Below are 21244 nucleotides of genomic sequence, written 5' to 3'. Positions count from 1 at the left end.
CTGCAACTGGTGGTATACCAGCTAATGGGAATCAGCTCTCCTCCACCCACCCTCCAGAGCTCCAGGCTCTCAAATCACAAAAGAGAAATGTTGTCGTGAATTTTTGGCAAGTGAACTGGACAAAAGTTATTTTGATAGCTCAATAAAGAGATTAGCAGGGGAAACCTGGGGCCAGATCCCTATGTCAAGTTGCCCATGATAAAACTTCCAAGGCCGTAATAACCTTGTCAAAATGTACAGTATAGTAAATGGCCTCATGAATCTAAATCTAATCATGCCATTTCAAAATAAGTAATATAGACTTGAGAAAAGTATGTATTTGACAAAAGCAGGAACCCGGGCATCCCATCAGATGTAACACATTGTGAAATTTTAGCTGTTTTAATTTCTAATCAATTTAACACTGGGATCTGCAGAAGATAAAGAGACATGTCATATTGTCCACAAGCATCACACAGGCTGATCCCTGACTTATCTAGTAACCTTGAAAAAGCTTTCGGTGATGCTGTAGTGACTTGTGTAAAGGAAAACACTGAAAACCAGTCCTCTATATCATCTTTATTTAAAAACCATTGTTCCTGAACAGTTCCTGAACTTTATGTGCATAAAGTTACTGAACTTTAACAAAATATTGAAAGAATGAATTCCCATTTCCCCTGGAAGTGTAACAGTTTGGCTTGTGTTTTGATGATAAATACAAATGATAAAATACAAGTATCTCTGAAATTTCACTGACTTGTCTAGAAATTACAATACTGTGCCCTAATATGTAATCCATGGCCATATTGTAAACTCAGTGACTACTATAATCTATTCATTAATTTGTTTCAGCAAGATAATAATTGTAAATGTAAGGGGGGGGGAATCAGCCGAGACTCTCTTGTAGTTGTAGAATTCACTGAGCTGTCCACAGCCTTTTCCACGGGGTGAGTAGCCTTCTCAGTTTGTAAATTGCATTTTTAAGAAGGCTTCTATAGCTTTTATAGGAATAGGTATGGGAGGCCTGGAATTTCTTTTAAAAAATAAAGAAAGACAATAAAATAAACACATCAAGTCTAATTTAGGCTTAATTTATTTACCTGGATTATTATTATTTTAAAAAAATACTATTTAAAACTATGCTACCATAATTTGGGAAAAGCCCAGATGTCATTAAAAAAAAAGGATGGTAGATGCTTCAGTTTATAGATTACTGACCTATGCTTCAAGATCTAGTTTGATACTTTATAGAATTTAGAATTTAGAATTTAGAATTCCAAAATTCTAAAATTCTAAATTCTAAATTCTAAAATTCTACTTTACAGAAAGTTTGCAAATGAATATTTTTTTAAAAAATAGGTAGAACGCTGCATTTACAAGCTACTGTAGGTACTTATACAAACTACTGCTTATTTTAAGGTTCTACAATTTGTATTTGCCCATTTTTATTTGTACTGCACTGCAAATATGACTTAAATACAGCTTTATAGATTAATTTATTAAAATGTGCTCCTATATTGAGGGCTCAGGGAAAGGGATGACTTATAAAGCTTCAGCTTGATTGCCCATAAAGGATTGTTTCTTGCCTTACTCTCCTATCTGTGAGCAATGTGAATTTATTGGCATTGTATTTCTTGAAGAGATAAGTAAAGGACTGATTATTATTGCTTGCAACCCAATTAGAGGTTCAAGCCCAGCTTCTAATTAGAAGCTCAAGCATAGCTAGAAGCTCTAGTCAATTCATCTTTAGGTTAGGAGAGATAAATAATATCCATTTTTCAAAGGAGAAGTGTGGGGTGAGGAATATGTGTGGCCAGGACATGAAGATCATTCTCTTCCTACGTTTAACAGTTCAAATTCCATTTCATTCCTAGCCTTGTTCTGATTCCACAAGTGAGTTATTTCCGTATGGTTTATGAGGCACAAAATAAGTACAAGGGGAAGAATTTGCGATGGCTGCATCCCAAATGAGCAATCAAAAAGAAGAAATGCTATTGAATTAATAATGTAAAATTTGCAGAAAAGCCAGGTTTAGGTGCAGGACTTTCTATCTACAGTATAAGAGTACAGTATTAATGAGTAAAACAGAAAAGCAGAAGCTGGAATACATGAGTCTCCCACGACATTAAAGATAAAAGAACCTAGCCAGTAACTGCACTTTTCCTGTCCTTGACCAATGATCAAAGAAAAGGTAGACAAGCTGACCATAAAGACTCACAAAGCTTGATTTAAGGTTCTTTTGTAGATGAATACCAAGAAAACAGATAAATTCCATTTGTGCAGTATGTGATAACACTGTGTAGCAAACACACTTTCTCATCTCAGTCAAAACATGTCAAGCCAGACCAGCTTTGAAGTTTCAGGAAACAATTTCTCCTCTGCCTACTCCTTTACCTCCAAAGAAGCTTACTTATTTCTAAACTATACTATTATAATTTTGTGGCACCCAGATCAGGCGTGAAATTCTGGAGAACCGGTAGAGGAAATTTTGAATAGTTTGGAGAACCGACAAATACCACCTCTGGCTGGCCCCAGAATGGGTTGGGAGTAGAAATTTTGCAGTATCCTTCCCCTGCCATGCCCAAAAAAATCACTACAGAACCAGTAGTAATTTTCTTTTTAATTTCACCACTGACCCAGATGGTTTTCAATGTCATTGAGACAATCTGGTCTTTGTTCTGGGTCTACTGATCCCACAATCTGTAAAAGAAGCAACTCGCTCATTAATTCCTTATTATGCTCTAGATTTTCTAGCAATTAACTGATGGTTCCAAGTCGTATCTACAGATCACAACACCATGGTGTTCTGTCACCAAACAAATAAGGAGCCACTGATTTCATACAAAAGCTATAGCATTAAAAGATTTGCACGTCCAAACTTTGGAAAATATCAGTCTTATATTCACAATGAAAAAATCCAAGACATTTGATTGCAAGAAGCACAAACCAACCTATTGTTAATATGGTTCATAATCTAATGTGAAGTATAACAATTGAAATACCAGTCAATCTATGTCAACTGTCAGTTGATAGCCTCTCTCTCACAGATTCCACATATGAAAGAAAAGTATAAGAAATCTACTTTAACTGCACTTCACAGTGATTTTTGAGGTTTGATCTAGCAGCAATCCTGTATCAATGTTCTTGCTTTTTGTTTAAATGGAAATCCTAACGGTATCCATTTTTTTAACCCCCATACTATGCATGATTTAATAATGACCATTTTTAAAGCCCATGGCCTGCTTGTGATTCATCAAGATCCAAATTGCATGCCCTAGCATCCTGAAACTATATTGCCAAATGCCAATGGTTGTTTTTTTTTTAATGATAAAAACAGGAACATGAGAATCTTTGGGCATTTTTTTTCTCCTACTGTATTTCCATATCTCAAACCTTCAAACTAACCTGAAATTGCTTGTTTAGGAATTTGGGTAATTGAGAGTAGAAGGTATCTCCCCACAAATACACATGCAAAAAATTTGAAATGTGCTCCAGAGGAAGCTATTTAGACTTTCTCCGTGTTGGTGAGGAGGAGCGGTTTGCCTCTTGGAGGTATCCTGCTTCACCAGCATCCCCAAAACTTTGAAAAAAATGCAAAAATAAAAATAGCTAAAACAAATTTAGTCCCTTCCCTTACATCATCAAAAGGTTTCTTATAGTCCACTGGAAGGTCAGGAGCTAAACTGCAGTCTTGACTGGTTTGTCCCACTCTGTCCTGAAATAAAGAGCATCACATATGCTAGCTTATCCTCATATACTCCGTTCCTTTGGTCATTCTGATTGCATTCTAAAGCCCATAAAAGAGAACATCTAGGGCATAAAAAAAATGACTATAAAGCCACGTGTATTACAGCTGTAATATACCAGCTAAAAGCAAATCCATCTTTGTGACTGTGAACTATCTGCTATAAGCTAAAAACAAAGTCAGATATTCAAAACAGGGATCCAGAAGCTACAAGGGGAAGTAAGCAAGATATGCTTAAATGTTACGGTAATTGCAGCACAGCACAGAAGGAATTGACTAATTTTTCCAATACCTAAGTTCAGAACAAAAGACATGTATCTGAATCTACCTATCATCAAGTTTGTGTATATGACGAAGGGAAGGGAAGGGAATTGCTTCCATCTCTGGGCCAGTCTTTACCCAATGCCCTACCAAATGCCTTGGCCTAGCCTGGTTGACTGGTGAGATGGCATGTGCAAATGGAGTATGGACTATACTTTACATAAGAAAACCAACAGCTTTATTGCTACTCTGCTTTTACTCAGGAACTGCACATCTGTATTTAGAGGACTTTTAGTTGATCTTCAAGATGTCTGCACCTGTCCCAAAGGTGCTTTTCTTGAAGAAATCTTTTGGATGAGAAGTGAAACATTTTCAAGGAAAAAAACCAAGAAAGTCCAGTTGCCTTTTAGAAAAGCATCTTTGGGATAACCATGACCTGGATGATTGAGAATCTCCATAGATATAATGTCTGCTACCCATTGATAGTGTGAATGCGCCTATGAATGTCGCCTTATTGTAACTTTCCATCTGTACATCAGGATTAGGGTATCCCTTCTCTTCTGGCAACACTCAGATTAAGAGCCAAGGAGAGAGGCCAAGGCACTCGGTTCTCTACAGTAGGGGGTCTCCAACCTTGGCCATTTGAAGACTTATGGACTTCAACTCCCAGAATTCCTCAGCTTTGTTGGCTGAGGAATTCTGGGAGTTGAAGTCCACAAGTCTTCAAGTGACCAAGGTTGGAGCCCCCTGCTCTACAGGGCAGTGAGTGAAATGTGTAGACTATAAGTGGGACATAGTCTTTAACATCCAACTTTTTTGTAACACACAAACATTCTGCTCAGAGCAATCTAGATTCCACCCCAAATTAATTACATTTTGCAAAGTCTGCATAAGTGTTTAATTGATACAAAATTGCACACTTTATCTTAAGTTTACCCAACCCATTCTGTTATTAGCAAACCCTGTCCTAAATCACAGGAAATCTATTTCAGTACCTTCTTTGGCTTTTGAGATTTCAGCAACCATTGTCCAAGCCACAGTCTGTGTCCAGTATGACATTCTGCTCTTTTACTGCCTCTTACACAATTACAGCTCTTGCACACAGCAGTGGCATAAAACACTACTGTACTAATTGCTTCAGTACTTTCCAAGTCCATGTGCCTATTTCCAGGTCAATTCCATTTTCAAGCTTTTTTTTCATATCCTTTTTTTCCGGGAAAAAGAATATATTTTCTTCTCTTTCATAGACAAACTCCATTTAAAAAAAAACACACACACACAACCTAGAACATTTACAAGATAAATAACTTTTTCAGTCTTTACCAGTCCAAAACACAGCACCATGAATGAGGTTATGTAGCAGACCTGGTCAGATCCCCATTTCTCTCTCATCTGTCCTTTGATGGTTGATTTGAGTCCAGCTGTGTTATTGAAGGAAAGGTGAAGTGGCTTCAGTTCTGGGTATAACTTGGAGAGGGGTAATGTGACAGGGGAAAGGGGTAGTCTATAGCATTTGAAGGCATCACTATGAAGTGGTTGCTTCTTGAAGAAAGCAGTGGATTTCTTGGAAGGAAGGGCGAGCTTTAGTATCTCGTCTCCAACAGTTGAGCATTAGCTTATATACAGGATCAGGGCAAAATGAAGGCTGTGGAAGGTAAGTCTGAAAGGGAAGAGAGAGATAAAAGCGAGTATTGAAGGAAGGCAAAACAATTCCTTCTTAAAAAACATTAAAACTTCTTCTGTCCATATTCTGCTCTGTTCATTTATGGGACGTTAGTTGCAGAATGTGATTCATAGTAGATAATCTCATTTATTTTCTGTTGGTGATTTATTTAGCACATCCGCATCCCTTTTCCACAGAGTTCAGTTAGTTTGTAAGATAGCAATAGCAATAGCAATAGCAATTAGACTTATATACCGCTTCATAGGGCTTTCAGCCCTCTCTAAGCGGTTTACAGAGTCAGCATATTGCCCCTAACAATCTGGGTCCTCATTTTACCCACCTCGGAAGGATGGAAGGCTGAGTCAACCTTGAGCCGGTGAGATTTGAACAGCCGAACTGCCGAACTAGCAGTCAGCTGAAGTAGCCTGCAGTGCTGCACTCTAACCACTGCGTCACCTCGGCTCTACTGCTATCTCTCTCTATTCTTGAAACAATACAGTGAAGTAAACTTAGGTTAAAAGTGATTTTATCAACACACTGCCCAGTAATATTTCTTTTTCTGAGTTAAATACTGGTCTGCTCTGCAGAATCAAGCTTGAGCAAGACACTATTTCTTGAAAGCAGGAATGCATGATGTTACTATCTACCCAACCTGAGCCAACGCAGAAGGAAACTTTCACCTCTCAATCCCTACTGTTATACATCAAAAGTAGTGTGTTTGACTAGCACTAGCAAAAGTGGTACTATCTGGTTTTCCTATTGTGCTTCGTTACATTGCAGGCAAACACTCCCATCCATTGTCACTGCTTTCTTTACATGGCCCATTTTTAAAGAACATTTTCAAATGGTAAAAAGCTGGACTTTTGTTGTTGTTATTAACTCCTCAATGAAAGATGGTCAGTTTTTCCTTTCTTTTTAACCTTAGGGATTTGACAAGTGTTGTGCTAGTTTTCCTTTCTAGCTCAGGTGTCAGGAAGAGTGGTAAAATTGGTGAGTTCCCCCCTCTTTTTAACCAGTCAGTGAATGCAACATGAGGGGGGGGGGGCAAAGCATTCCTATTCAAGCAAATAGCAATAGCAATAGCAGTTAGACTTATATACCGCTTCATAGGGCTTTCAGCCCTCTCTAAGCGGTTTACAGAGTCAGCATATCGCCCCCAACAATCCAGGTCCTCATTTTACCCACCTCGGAAGGATGGAAGGCTGAGTCAACCCTGAGCCGGTGAGATTTGAACCGCTGAACTGCAGATAGCAGTCAGCTGAAGTGGCCTGCAGTACTGCACTCTACCCACTGCGCCACCTCGGCTCTAAAGTGAACAGAAATTATTCCTAGCTAGATACTGAACTGCATATTAAAACACTATAGATTTTTGAAGTACCGGATGTCCTCACTTTATGCCAACTCACTCAGCACCCGATCATTACTACAACATTGCAGCATCCTCCGGTTACATGCTCATCATTTACAACCTTCACTGCCATCTTCCAACAAGAAAAACAGGTGGAGAAGTCAGCATGAGGATGCCAAGGGTGATCACGAGATGTCGTGCTTAACAACATCACATCATTCCTTAACTATTGTAATCATAAAGAACTAGAACTGCTGTTGCTAAATGGGATGGTCATGTCACATCAGGCTTCGTGATCACATCACTTAGCAATGGAAATTCTGGTCCCGATTACCCTTGTTAAATAAGGATTACCTGTATAGTTTCCTCAATAGGTCAAAATAATGTTTCCATTTTCTGAATCTGCAAAGATCTATCTATCTAAAGCAGTGGTAGTCAACCTGGTCCCTACCGCCCACTAGTGTGCGTTCCAGCTTTCATGGTGCGTGGTACGAGTTTTGTCTGATATTGAAGCATTTTCCTTTTTAAAATTTAATTGACTTCCCTACTTTATAAATCATCATGAATGTGGAACCAGTGGGCGGTTAATTTTTTTTACTACTAACAGAGATACAAAAGTGGGCGGTAGGTATAAAAAGGTTGACTACCCCTGATCTAAAGTATTCATATATTTTCATACCTGTCGTCCCTGATTTCTGAAAAATTCTCCGGTGTTCTCAATTACTTGCTCATCAGATAGTTGAGAATATGGTTGCTCTCGGCAAAATGTGAAGGTTTCCCAGAGTGTAACACCAAAAGCCCACACATCACTGGCAGTTGTGAATTTTCCCTGGTTGGAGGAACAGAGGGGAGAAAATCAAAATGATTTATATATACAATACAATACAATGCAATAGCAGAGTTGGAAGGGACCTTGGAGATCTTCTAGTCCAACCCCCTGCCTAGGCAGGAAACCCTACACCGTTTCAGACAAATGGATATCCAACATCTTCTTAAAGATTTCCAGTGTTGGGGCATTCACAACTTCTGGAGGCAATTTCTGTTCCACTGATTAATTGTTCTAACTGTCAGGAAATTTCTCCTCAGTTCTAAGTTGCTTCTCTCCTTGATTAGTTTCCACCCATTGCTTCTCTTATATAACTAACCAGAGATTCGTGGTTTCCATAAAAACTAAGCAGCTCCAAGGAGAAAAACTGCCTATAGGAAAATAAAAATGTATGAATCATATAGATCTGTATGTTTCTGGAAATTGGAATAGATCTATTCATGTTTCAGTCTTCACCTGGTGCTGAAACTTTTCAAAGAAGCTGCTGCGTAGAAAAGACACAGGAAGGAAGGTAAGAGGAAAGGAGGGAGGAAAGGAAGGAACAGGGAGGGAGGAGAGAAGAACAAAGAATGAGGGAGGGAAGGAAGGGAATGAAGGAAGGAAAATTTCTGACATTCACTACCCATTTCCCACAAGGAAACCTTGGAAGTTGGAAGTCACTCCCAGTGATTTTTAATTTTTAATGCCCATGATCATTCTGTTTCTTTGTTTAGGTAAGGAAATATCTTTGAAATTGTGGCCCAACAAATCATGGGTGGTCTAGTCCAGAGGTGGGTTGCTCTTGGTTTGGCCTCGATTGGGCAAACCGGTAGTAGCAGCGGCAGGAGGCTCCGCCCACCTGTCTGGACACTTCTGCGCATGTGCAGAACCATCGTGCGTGCCAATGGTGGGTTCCGGATCTCATTGCAATCGGTACGGTGCAATGGGGCCCGGCTTCCACCACATGAATGCGCGCAGCACACCTGGGACGCTCCAGTTGCTCGGCAGAGCATCACACAGGCGCCGTATGCTCTGTGTGCATGCGCAGAAGCGCCGAAGAGCTCAAATACAGGTAAGGATGGCGGGCAGGTGGGCCCTCCAAAGCACCATACCGGAACGGTACCCAGTGCTCCCAGCAGGCACCAGTACACCCGTACCGGGGCGTACCACCTGCAACCCACTACTGGTGCATGTGCATGAGCACACATGCACGCACGAGCAAACCAATAGTAAAAAAAATGGAAACCCACCACTGGTCTAGACCATGATTAAATGTGCATTAGGATAAAAGTGAAATGATACTTTAATACTGGCACAGATAAATATGGAATAAAGATATCTCATGCATGTGCTGGGGATGAGATAAAGGCAATATCATGAGATCACAGCAGAATAAAAGGAGGATGCTTGGTGTGATTAAGTGAAAGTAAGGGTAGGCCCAGGGGTGGGTTCCTGCCAGTTCTAACCTCTTCTATAGAAGAGGTTCCACAAATCTACCATGCCGTTTAGAACCGGTTCCAGCTCCTTCCCCCTGCCCGTCTGCACCATGCTTACCCCGCCTGCCGCTCACTGATTGGCTGGCTCACCAATCGCCCCACCCGTCTCTAAGAGTCCTATCTAAACCTTAAAGTCTTAAAGCTGTCAAGTTTGAACATCCCTGGAGTTTTTTTTCTAAAGGGTTAGGGATGCAAGGGTCTTGTAACTTGACAGCTTTAAGACTTGCGTGCTTCAAATGCCAGAGTTTCTGAGCCAACATTTTGGTTGCTAAGCAAGAGTGTTGTTAAGTGAGTTTCACCACATTTTACAAGCTGGCCACGCCCACCCAATCACATGGCTGGCAAGCCACTCCCACTCGGTCACATGGCTGGCAAGCCACACCCACAAAGCAGGCCACACCTACAGAAGAGGTTCTAAAAATTTTTGAAACCCACCATTGGGTTGGCCCTATTGTTAGATTAAATGGGCAATTAGTCTGCAGTTATCCCTAAAAATTTCCACTGACCTCTGTAGTCATAATAGCAGAGGTGGTTCCTACCAGTTCGCACCTATTCGGTAGAACCAGTTCGTCAAATCTACCGAACCGGTTAGAAGAGGTTCCACCAGTGGACCCGGAAAGCAGGCCATACCTACAGAAGAGGTTCCAAAATTTTTTGAAACCCACCACTGATCCTTGGATATGATTATTCTACACTATCATGCTCATATTTATCAAACTCAGTGCCTCTGTGAAAGGTAAGGATGACTACTGCGTTTGTGGTGCAATCAGAACATTGCGTGTGTTGAAGTTGTTTTAACGCAAACCAAAGATGCCTTTTAAAAAACAAGTTTACATCATCTTCTTATGCATGCCAGTGCTGTGTGTGAGGTAATTTAAGGTGGTTCTGACAAGTGTCGTCGGCATCTTCATATCCGGTCACATGGGCGGCAAGCCACTCCCATCCGGTCACATGGGCGGCAAGCCACTCCCACGAAGGAGGCCACACCCACAGAGTAGGTTCGAACAATTTTTGAAACCCACCACTGCATAATAGCAAGTGCAACATGCTCACCAAAAGAATGCTTTCCCAGGACATCCAGCGAATAGGAAGCACTGCCCGGCCCTGGATTCTGTAGTAGTCCCCACTGTAGAGGTTGCGGCTCATGCCAAAATCTGCTATCTTGATAGTGTAATTCTTCCCCACCAGACAGTTGCGGGTAGCCAAGTCTCGGTGAACAAAATTCAGGGAGGAAAGATACTTCATGCCAGAGGCAATCTGGATAGCTATTAATTTCAGGTTGGCATAACTGAATGACAGAAGAAAAAGAAACAAAAATGGATCCTTTAGTAGTTGTCCGCAGTCTTAAAGAGCAAACATGCCATACATTCCATCAGCTACCCAGGACAAAAGAGAAGGATTTCCACTTAGAAGGTTTATCAAATCTTCTACAGGTTAAAGTAGATGATGCGTAAATTGTGCGGTATTCTGTTCAAGTTCAACTTGTGTGTTTTTAAATAAATTGCAGTCCAATCAAGATCAGAACCATCACAATTGGGGAAGAAAGAATCATTCCCACCGGGCCCTTTACTATATCCCTACAATCATGATTGCCTTTAAAAACTTTCATGGACGCACAGGTAGTGCTTGACTTATGACCACAATTGAGCCCGAATTTTGTGTTGCTAAAATACATTTGTTAATTGAGCTTTGACCCATTTTATGACCTTTCTTGCCACAGTTGTTAAGTAGCAATAGCAATAGCAATAGCAGTTAGACTTATATACCGCTTCATAGGGCTTTCAGCCCTCTCTAAGCGGTTTACAGAGTCAGCATATTGCCCCCAACAACAATCCGGGTCCTCATTTCACCCACCTCGGAAGGATGGAAGGCTGAGTCAACCTTGAGCCAGTGAGATTAGAACCGCTGAACTGCAGATAGCAGTCAGCTGACGTGGCCTGGAGTACTGCACCCTAACCACTGCGCCACCTCAGCTCACCTCGGTGAATCACTGCAGTTGTTAAGTTGGCAGCATGGTTATTAAATGGCTCTGGCTTGCCGCCCTGAGTCCTTGGGAGAAGGGCGGCATATAAATCGAATAAACCTATTGGCTTTGCTTTTCAGAAGGCCACACAAGGTGATCGTGTGACTCCAGGACGCAGCAACAGTCATTGACCAGTCGCCAAGCACCCAAATTTTGATCACACGACCATGGAGATGCTTCAATGGTTGCAAGTGTGAAAAACAGTCATAAAGCACTTTTTCAGTGCCTTTGAAATTTTAAATGGTCACTAAGAGAATAGAGCCGAGGTGGCGCAATGGTTAGGGTGCAGTACTGCAGGCCACTTCAGCTGACTGCTATCTGCAGTTCAGCGGTTCTAATCTCACCGGCTCAAGGTTGACTCAGCCTTCCATCCTTCCGAGGTGGGTGAAATGAGGACCCAGACTGTGGGGGCGATATGCTGACTCTGTAAACCGCTTAGAGAGGGGCTGAAAGCCCTATGAAGCGGTATATGAATCTAACTTCTATTGCTAATAGCTGTAAGTTGAGGGCTACTTGTAATTTTTTTTAAAAACGAATAGAAATCTCTCATGGCTAGGGGTGAAATTTTAATTATACAATAAGAAATTTAAGGAAGCTTGAGGTTTCTTAGGCCTGAGGATTCCCAGACAGATCGCGCACTATGTATTTAGCAACAAAGTGAATTAAAACTTGAGTAGAACAGCATGGTGCACAATTAACATATTATCTAGTTTAATTCTGGGTGCTATGTTTCCACCATGCTTAGCAGTGCAATTTTTCTTTTGAAAGGCAAACAGCCATCTTGATAAGGATTTGCAATCAAACCATAAGGAACAATCTGTGAAAACTGACTCCCTTTCATCGCATCAACTTCTAACTCGCAGTTTGCCAAACAGAAATAGGAGGCGGGTTAGTAAATTCCTAGGCGGGGTGGGAGAGGACTACGGAATGCATGAGAGCCTTCTGCTGCTGGAGAGGAGATACGCACCAAGGCCAAGTTCTCGGAGCTACCAGCCAACTCAAAATGTTTTCCCAATACAAAAGTACTGAGTGTAATTGGTGGGCGATGTACTATGGATGGCCCAGGGGTGAAATGGGAGTTTTACCTATGTGGGATTTCATGGGAAAACCTCAGAGCTGACTTTGCTTCTGCTGTGCCTAAATGGAACTTTCAATAGTTTTACTCTTCGTAGTTCCTACATGCCAGGAGTTTCTTTTTTGGATGTGCCAAATGGGACGATTGGCACAATCTTCCTTTCCTCTGACTATTAGCAGAGGTCAAAGAAGAAGAGGGTGAATAAATTTTGAAGAAAGTCTTCTAATCTATTATATAGAGCCGAGGTGGCGCAGTGGTTAGGGTGCAGAACTGCAGGCCACTTTAGCTGATTGTGATCTGCAGTTCAGCGGTTCAAATCTCACCGGCTCAAGGTCGACTCAGCCTTCCATCCTTCCGAGGTGGGTGAAATGAGGACCCAGACTGTGGGGGCAATATGCTGACTCAATTTGCTAAAAAAAATCTGTAAACCGCTTAGGGAGGGCTGAAAGCCCTATGAAGCGGTATATAAGTCTAATAAATAAATAAATAAATAATCTTCCCAAAGCCAAGAGATAATTACATTTTTGGCTCTAACTAAAGCCTCAAAAAAACCTTGCAACATTCCTATCATACACATATATTCTCAGACTAGTTTAGTTTAGTTTTAGTTTTATTATTATTTATAGGCCGCCCTTTCCCTGAGGGGACTCAGGGCGGCTTACAAAATATAGGAAGGGGGGTACAAAACAGTAAACATAAAACAATACATAAGTAAAAATAGTACACAACATTCATTCATCATTCGGGTGGGGACAGATTACGATCTTTATCCCCAGGCCTGACGGGATAGCCAGGTCTTGAGGGCTGTGCGGAAGGTCTGGACGGTGGTGAAGGTACGAATCTCCACGGGGAGATCGTTCCAAAGGGTCGGAGCTACTACTGAAAAGGCTCTCCTTCGTGTGGTTGCCAGTCGACACTGACTGGCGGATGGAACTCGGAGGAGGCCTAATCTATGCGATCTAATAGGTCGCAAGGAGGTAATTGGCAGGAGGCGGTCTCTCAACTAAGATAGGTGTCCAACTGAAAAATGGAACAGGCCTACCTCACAAGAAAAACTGTACAGGCTAGAATTGAGGGAGTCCTTATTTTCTACCTGACAGGAGGAGTAGAGCTCTCTGTTAAGTTTTGAGGTTCCTGACGAGACAGAAACTGGTTGAGATCACCATTTTCCATGTACTCAGTAATCATGCAGAGAGGATCATCAGTGATGCACACAGCCAGCAAACGGATTATATTGGGGTCCTTCAGCTTGGACATAATCTTAATCTCCTTGAGGAAGTCATTCCTGCCAGAAACAAAAGCCATGTAAAAGTGAAATTAGTGAGCTATGTTGTTTTCAAGAAAACCTGTTAGTATGGGGTAGAACCCAACAACCTGTTGTAAATATATGTGAGATGTTTGAACATTCAAAAGCATTATGCACAAGCTACCGGTATGTGTATTATTTTAATATATGGCATTAGATTACTGGGTCAGATTACCAACAATTTATTCTTTAACTTGGACTGGCAACAAGCTGTTAGAATCCCTTTGACTTCCCTCTTTGCCCAGGTTGTTTAGGTAGCAGGAAACAAAAAATTCAAACAGCAGCTGAAACCCCAACATGAATATTAATTAACGAAGTACACAATGTACCAAGGCGGCTTCCAGCATAAGTGCCTCTGAAATGAAGGAAGTGGCGAAACCTTTGCAATACATCGATTCTTATGACAATTATGCTATACATTATATTTGCCTTAATTGATAATAAAATCAGGAACAGGGGGAATTGAAAATTAATGCCCCCCAATCTCTTAAAATGATTGTACCTTTGGTAGTAACGCTGTAGAAAATCAGTTGGAGATAGTGATGTGGACCATTTTTTTCCTTACATGCATAGAACCCTATATTCCCATGTAATGACTGAGTATGCAGTACAGAATTGAGTATTTAATTTAACCATTAGAAACAGTGGTGGGTTTCAAAAAATTTTCGAACCTGCTCTGTGGGTGTGGCCTACTTTGTGGGAGTGGCTTGCTGGCCATGTGACCTGGTGGGAGTGGCTTGCTGGCCATGTGTTTTCTCTCTCTCTCTCTCTCTCCTTCCGTTTGTCTCTGTCCCTTTTCCCTTTTTTTCTTTCATCTCTCTCTCACTTTTTCTTTCTTTTTTCTTTCTTTCTTTCTTCCTTTCTTTCTCTTTCTCTTTCTCTCTCTGTGTGAGTCTGTGTGTGTGTGTGTGTGTGTCAGTGATGGGTTTCAAAAAATTTTGGAACCTCTTCTGTAGGTGTGGCCTGCTTTCCGGGTCCACTTGTGGAACCTCTTCTAACCGGTTTGGTAGATTTGACGAACCGGTTCTACCGAACTGGTGCGAACTGGTAGGAACCCACCTCTGATTAGAAACCTATACTCTGTTTTTGACCTGTCTTTGGTCTAGAACACCTGGGTAGAGGGAATGCTCTTTCTCATGTTCAATACACTTTAACCTTGGGATAGTCTCATCTTTGGCAAGATTAGGTACGTCAAGAAAAATAAGATAAATGTATCATAATTGCCCTTGGCGAAATCAAGCTGGCAGCCCACTCGCCATCCATGTTTTGAAGTTCCCTGGCAAGCAGAAGAGTTACAGAGTCTTTTTTCCCCCCTGCATTTCAGAATGCCATAACCTTATTTTATCTCCGTGCATTGGAATAAAGCCCTAAATACTCACACTTACGGGGTTACTACCTTATCTTTGAATTGAATTGAATTCCTTTGAATTTCCTTTATTTGTATGCCGCTCTTTTCCCTGGGGGGGACTCAGGGCGGCTCACAATTCAAAAAGGGAGGGGGGGGAAGACAAACAGTATTCCAATATGGAAACAATACAACATATTAAAAGAGAGCACAACAGTCACACAATTCGGGTGGGGTTGGAATCTTAACCCCAGGCCAGCCGGGACAGCCAGATCTTCAAAGCGGCGCGGAAGGATTGGAGGGTGGTGAGGGTCCGAATCTCCACAGGGAGTTCGTTCCAGAGGGTCGGAGCAGCCACCGAGAAGGCTCTCCTCCGGGTAGTTGCCAGTTTGCACTGGCTAGTAGATGGAATTCGGAGGAGGCCTAATCGATGCGATCGTATCGGTCTAGTGGAGGTAATTGGCAGTAGGCGGTCTCTCAAATACCCAGGCCCACTACCATGAAGGGCTTTATAGGTGATAAGTAGCACCTTGAAGCTACATCTTTGGAGAAACCCAATCTGAAGGGTTAGTTTTGAACATTTTATCTAATTTTTGCCATGAAATAATAAACATTTTTAACATGAAGATTTAGAAATGTCCTGTGCCAGTTTACTATATTTGAAATGTAATCCATTGTGTGACTTTTTTTTACTTTTCGGTCAGTTCCGTATAACAACGAAAATGCTTATGCCCATTGACTGATGCTCTGTGAGCTTGATTGTTTCCTTGCTGACTTTTCATTATGTGACCTCAGTAACATCTAATGATATCTAGTCAGGTAATGAAACATCTCTGGGAAAACAGCCAAGCTCTCAGAAGACCAAGGACTCCACCGTTTAACCCTGAGAACCGCAGCTGTATTCAGCCTCTTCTTCTTCTGTTTGTTCCAAGCACCTAGCATTCTTGTTGGCATCAGCTCTCAGCATTTTCACAGCTAGTAGGACAGGCTGGGTGACACTACCATCCAGAAAAGCATCCTGGTCCACAGATTTCTCCATTCCCTCCACTTCACAGAGGTGAACCTAGAGGAAAAAGCAACAGGCTTAAGTGGTTTGACAGGTCACCCTTGCTTACATAGACAGAAGGTCTTGATTTTAACAAAAAGCCCCATAAGATCTCATTTCTTACTCTCTGTGAAGAGTAGGAATGCATCCAAAATGCTATTAATTTCAGGGTCAAATATACTTGGGAATGTTAAGATCATCTGTTTTTTCATTCCAATGTGTTTATCCTTTATCCAAAGACACACAGACAAAACAATTATTATCTTCAAGGGTTTTAAACAGAGAAGTCTCACAGACAAAACAATTATTATCTTCAAGGATATTAAACAGAAAAGGGCAACTTGACCGCCTAGAAAAATCTGATCGGTGCCATTCTATATCTCAGAGATTAATGATTAATCCTTGACTTTTGTGAGCAACATAAATGATCCTGTGTCTTTAGTTATCTAACTGCAGTATTAAATAATAAAGGTAAAGGTTCCCCTCACATATATGTGCTAGTCGTTCCCGACTCTAGGGGACAGTGCTCATCTCCGTTTCATAGCCGAAGAGCCAGCGCTGCCCGAAGACGTCTCCGTGATCATGTGGCCAGCATGACTAGACGCCAAAGGTGCACGGAACGCTATTACCTTCTCATCAAAGTGGTCCCTATTTTTCTACTTGCGTTTTTACATGCTTTCGAACTGCTAGGTTGGCAGAAGCTGGGACAAGTAATGGGAGCTCTAGGGATTTGAACCGCCAAACTGCCGACCTTTCTGATCAACAAGCTCAGTGTCTTAGCCACTGAGCCAACACATCCCTTATTGAATAATGTTATCCCTTAAAACTGAAGAAACATCAGCAGATATATCTGGTTCAAATCAAAACTTTATCCTTAAATTGTTTAATAGCTGCTGGTATGTGATTGTTGCTATGTTGTCTTGAATATTTAATATTTGCTTTGGGGGCTCTTACAAGCCCCCAAAGAAGCTCCATTGCTTCATTGCTCAAACAAAATAGAGGATTGAAAGTGAGTATCTAATAGTCATAACATGGTCAATAAATCTGTCATTTGATCATCCACTTAATCATGGAGTTGGGGCACTTTCTGAAAAATATTTGGATCCTTCTTTTAGAGCAATTAATATCAAGATGTTTCCTATGACAATACAAATATATATTTTTTTCAGAATATACTTTTTTTATTTTCCATTTTCATAACGTACAATCACATGTATACTATTACATAGCCAGTATCCTATTGTATTAAGTGGTAATTACATCAATTCCTCTTGTCATCAACACCCAAGAAGATAAAAACCCATTATTAGCTCTTCTGCTCTCCGTACACCTCTTTCTTCTACCTCTCTCCTACCTCCTTTCTTCCCTCCAGCATCCTTTCCTACTCTACTTCCCCTTCCTTTCTCCTTCTCCTCTCTCTACATTCCACACCTCCTTATCCTCCTCATCTTCCCCCCTTACCCTCTCTTATCCCTCTCTTCCCATCTTTCTTCTCCCTTCTGTTTCCCACTCTTCCTCTCCTTGGTATATTTCCGCTTCTGAGCAAACTCCAATCTATGTTGATGGTATTTATACTTCCATAACAATATACTTAACATATCCTAGTTCTAAAGAAAAAAATAAGAGAAGACAGTATACATGTGCAATCATATTACATTAAAATTTAACACCCCTCATCAAACCTCACTCCTTCCCACCTTCCCCCCAACCCCCGCCCCAACCTTCCCTCCCCCGACTTCCCAGAACCCGTACACGGTATAAATCTTTAACAAAAACAGTCTAAAATATATTGGAAAAAAAGAATAGAAAATTGATAACATCTTTACATTGAGCTTAGCTCCTCCTTGCTAAGCTAACTTTAAATAGTTTATATCATTCCTGATCTTAATCATAAGCTATCTGGAATTTCTTAGTCCCGTATTTACGTTCTTGAATTATAGGCAAGTCTTCCTTCTTCCAGTATTGTGCCACCGACAATCTAACTACAGTTATTAAGTGCAAAATCAAATTAATCTCTACAGCTGCACAATCAGTAATTATACCTTACAAAAATAACTGAGGAGTAAACTTTATCCTTTTTCATGTAGCTACGATGGAAATAAAACTTAAGGAGGATATATGTGTTGCGCATAAAGAACTGTCTGATAAACTTGAGACTCAGGTTCAGAAGATCAGGGATGATATGTTGGGGGTTGTTAATTTGTTAACAGAATATGTCTTGGAAATTGAAGACAGATTAGAAGATCTTAATGATGCCAATACTAATTTGGTATTGAAAATTGACGTGGTGCAACAAAAAGTTGGAAATGCTGATAAAGAAATTATTATGCTATAGTATAGACAAATGGAGTTTGCACTAAGAATAAGAGGTTTGTGTGAAAACAATCAGGAGAATTTGAAACAGATTCTTTTAGAAGCTTTAGATAATCTGTTGGGAAGGCCAGGGGGAAATTATGATTGGCAAATTGATAAGGTTTATCGTGCTAACTTCTGGCTGGCGAAACAGAAGCAGCTCCCACGGGACTGTGATTTACTTTACTACAAGAGACATGAGGAATATGATATTGCAAGAGTCCTATAAAACTAAGCTTCAAATTGGGGGTCAGGAAGTGATTGTTCTGAAAGAGATACCACCTCAAATGCTAAGATCCAGGAAAGACTATGCTTTTTTAGTTGAAGAGCTTAAAGATCGTCAACTACAGTTCAGATGGGAGGCACCAGTTGGACTATCATTCATCTTTGAGGGGCAAAGATACCGTCTTAAATCAGTATGGAAAGCTCGAGACTTTTACCATAATATCTTGAAGGCCGGACATCCTGCCTCACCTGGACCTAGCGAAAGAGAACAAGAAGGACAAGATAGACAGCAAACTACACAAAGCTTCTTGGGCAGCCATGTTGCCATGCTGCAGCCCCTGCTCCGATTCAGAGGGCAAATCTCTGCTCTGCGAGGGACCTATTGGCCCCCGCTGGGTCTGATGAGACGCTGCCCCTTCTTCGCCACCCCCCTCCAGGAGGAGGTTCTGATTCAAAAGGGATCTTGGAATAGGTTTGTGAGACAGGGTTCATGTGAGGCTTTTGAAAGGTCACTCCCACACACACATCTGTTCAGCTGGAGAACTTCCGGTCAACTCAGAGTGAACTAATTTTTGAGGTTAGAAGTAGTCTCATGTTAGATTATACAAGTTTGCCCCTCATCAAACCTAAATAGGATTCTGAACTCAAGCAGGTATTTTAAAAAAACGGAAAGAAGGAGGGAGGGATAATGAAGGGGTAGAAACGGTGGGAAATAAAAAGCAAACAAAATCTCAATTGGGTTTGGCAGTGGTATAGAGAAAATTGAAAAGGGGGGATGTGTCCCAACAAAAGGAAATAAAAAGCAGACAAAAGATGTTTCAGAGGCTGACAGTGGCATAAGGAAAACTGAAGAAGGAGGTTACACCCTAACAAAGGGAAATATAAAAGATTTCTTTGATGGTGGCTTGGGGAAAATTGAAGAGGGTAGACGTGTCAAAACAAAGAAAAGGAAGAAGACAGGAATAGAGAAGTGGGACAAAAGACTTATTAGGAAAAATATCAGACACCTAGAAATAGTTATATGGGAAAATATAAAGCTGAGATAAGGGGTTTACTCCTAAATATGAGAATAAAATTGAGTTGCTAACTGATTGAATATGATAATGGAAAGATAATTAAATAAAGGTTAAAATATATGGAATATGGACAAATATGAAACTGATATGGGGAGATTGTAAAGCAGAGGTTTGTGATTCACTTTTATACATGATAATTCTAATTGATTGAATATGACAATAGAAGGACAATTAAGCATGGGTTAAAATATACAAAACATGGACATATATAGAACTTCTAAGATGAACTAAGTGAGATGTTTACCGCTTGTTATTCTACATAATAGATTAAGGGAATTGTAATGAACATTGAACAGTAAGGATGGCTATTTATAGACAATTAAGGGTAACCTAAACCAAGATATGGAAAAATGGAGAGGGAACATGAAATATACTTACAATGGGAAACTATTGAGATTTAAAGACAGAATTACAAAGTGGGGGTGTGTAAGGATGCGTAAGTATATAACTTTAATGATGAGAATAGCTGAGAATTGTAACCAGGTTTACATCTTGGCCAAAATTAGGCTGGGCACAATGACTATATATGTATACATTTTTTTTCTCTTTTTTTAAAAAAAGGAGGAAGATATATGTTAAAATTAAATATGTTTATTGAAAAGGAATTATAAATACCATCAACATAAAATGGAGCTCACTCAGAAGCTGAAATACACCAAATAAATGAGATGAAGAGTGTGACGTAGAAGAGAGAGGTAAGGGGAGAAAAGAGGGATAGGAGAGAGGACAGGAGGGGGGAAGAGGAGGAGAGAAAGAAGGAGTGGAAAGGGGAGAGAGGAGAAGGAGAGAGGAAGGAAAAGTAGAGAAGGACGACAGAGGGAAGAAAGGAAGTAGGGAGGGAGAGGAGAGAAGGAGAAGTAAGTGATGGATAAGGTACAAATATGGTATATGGAGAGCAGAAGAGCCAATAATTGTTTTTGGGAGTTGATGGTAAGACGAATTGATGTAAACATTTAATAATACAATACAATGTTGGCTATGTAATAGTATACATGTCCTTATATGTTATGAAAATGAAAAACTATAAAAATAGTTCACTCTCTGGGTCACCAGGAATTGATCCATTGATCCATTGAGGATTTTCAAATCAAGAAAATATTACTATATTTACTTTTTGTTACCTAGATTCTTGTTAAGTGAGTTTTGCCCTATTTTACGACTTTTCCTGCCACATTTGTTAAGTGAATCACTACAGCTGTCTAATTATAGTAAGATGGTTGTTAATGAATCTTGTTTCCCCATGGACCTTGCTTGTCAGAGGATTGCAAAAGGGGATACACATAGCTCCAGGATACTGCAACCATCGTAATATGTCAGTTGTCAAGCATCCAGATGTCAATCGTGTGACCATGGGGATGCTGCAATGCTCATAAATGTCAAAAATGATGATGTGTCGCTTTTTTTCAGTGCTGTTGTAACTTCAAGCTGTCAGTAAGTAAACTGCTGTAAGTCAAGGACTACCTGCATACACTGATTGAAAGCAAAGAAATCATGAATTGC

The 21244-nt window shown here is 40.6% G+C and overlaps 1 protein-coding gene across 1 annotated transcript in view; it reads right to left on the bottom strand.

Annotated features, from left to right (window-relative positions):
• Positions 1 to 4739: 4739 nt before the first annotated feature.
• Positions 4740 to 21244, bottom strand: part of DDR2 (discoidin domain receptor tyrosine kinase 2) — a 74612-nt gene continuing 58107 nt past the window's right edge. Inside the window, exons 13-17 of the mRNA XM_087726707.1 lie at positions 15982 to 16109; positions 13489 to 13680; positions 10351 to 10585; positions 7676 to 7825; positions 4740 to 5645 (exon numbers count right to left, since the gene is read on the bottom strand). Coding sequence (XP_087582833.1) covers positions 5511 to 5645; positions 7676 to 7825; positions 10351 to 10585; positions 13489 to 13680; positions 15982 to 16109 — 840 coding nt within the window. The 3' untranslated portion in view covers positions 4740 to 5510. The remainder of the gene's footprint in view (positions 5646 to 7675; positions 7826 to 10350; positions 10586 to 13488; positions 13681 to 15981; positions 16110 to 21244) is intronic.

The sequence above is a fragment of the Thamnophis sirtalis genome, unplaced genomic scaffold (genome assembly GCF_051295495.1).
Source record: "Thamnophis sirtalis isolate CommonGarterSnake01/CBP01778 unplaced genomic scaffold, rThaSir2_p1.2 scaffold_12, whole genome shotgun sequence".
NCBI lineage: Eukaryota > Metazoa > Chordata > Lepidosauria > Squamata > Natricidae > Thamnophis > Thamnophis sirtalis.
The sequence above is the reverse complement of the archived record's forward strand: the minus strand, read 5'-3'. Positions and strand labels throughout refer to the sequence as shown.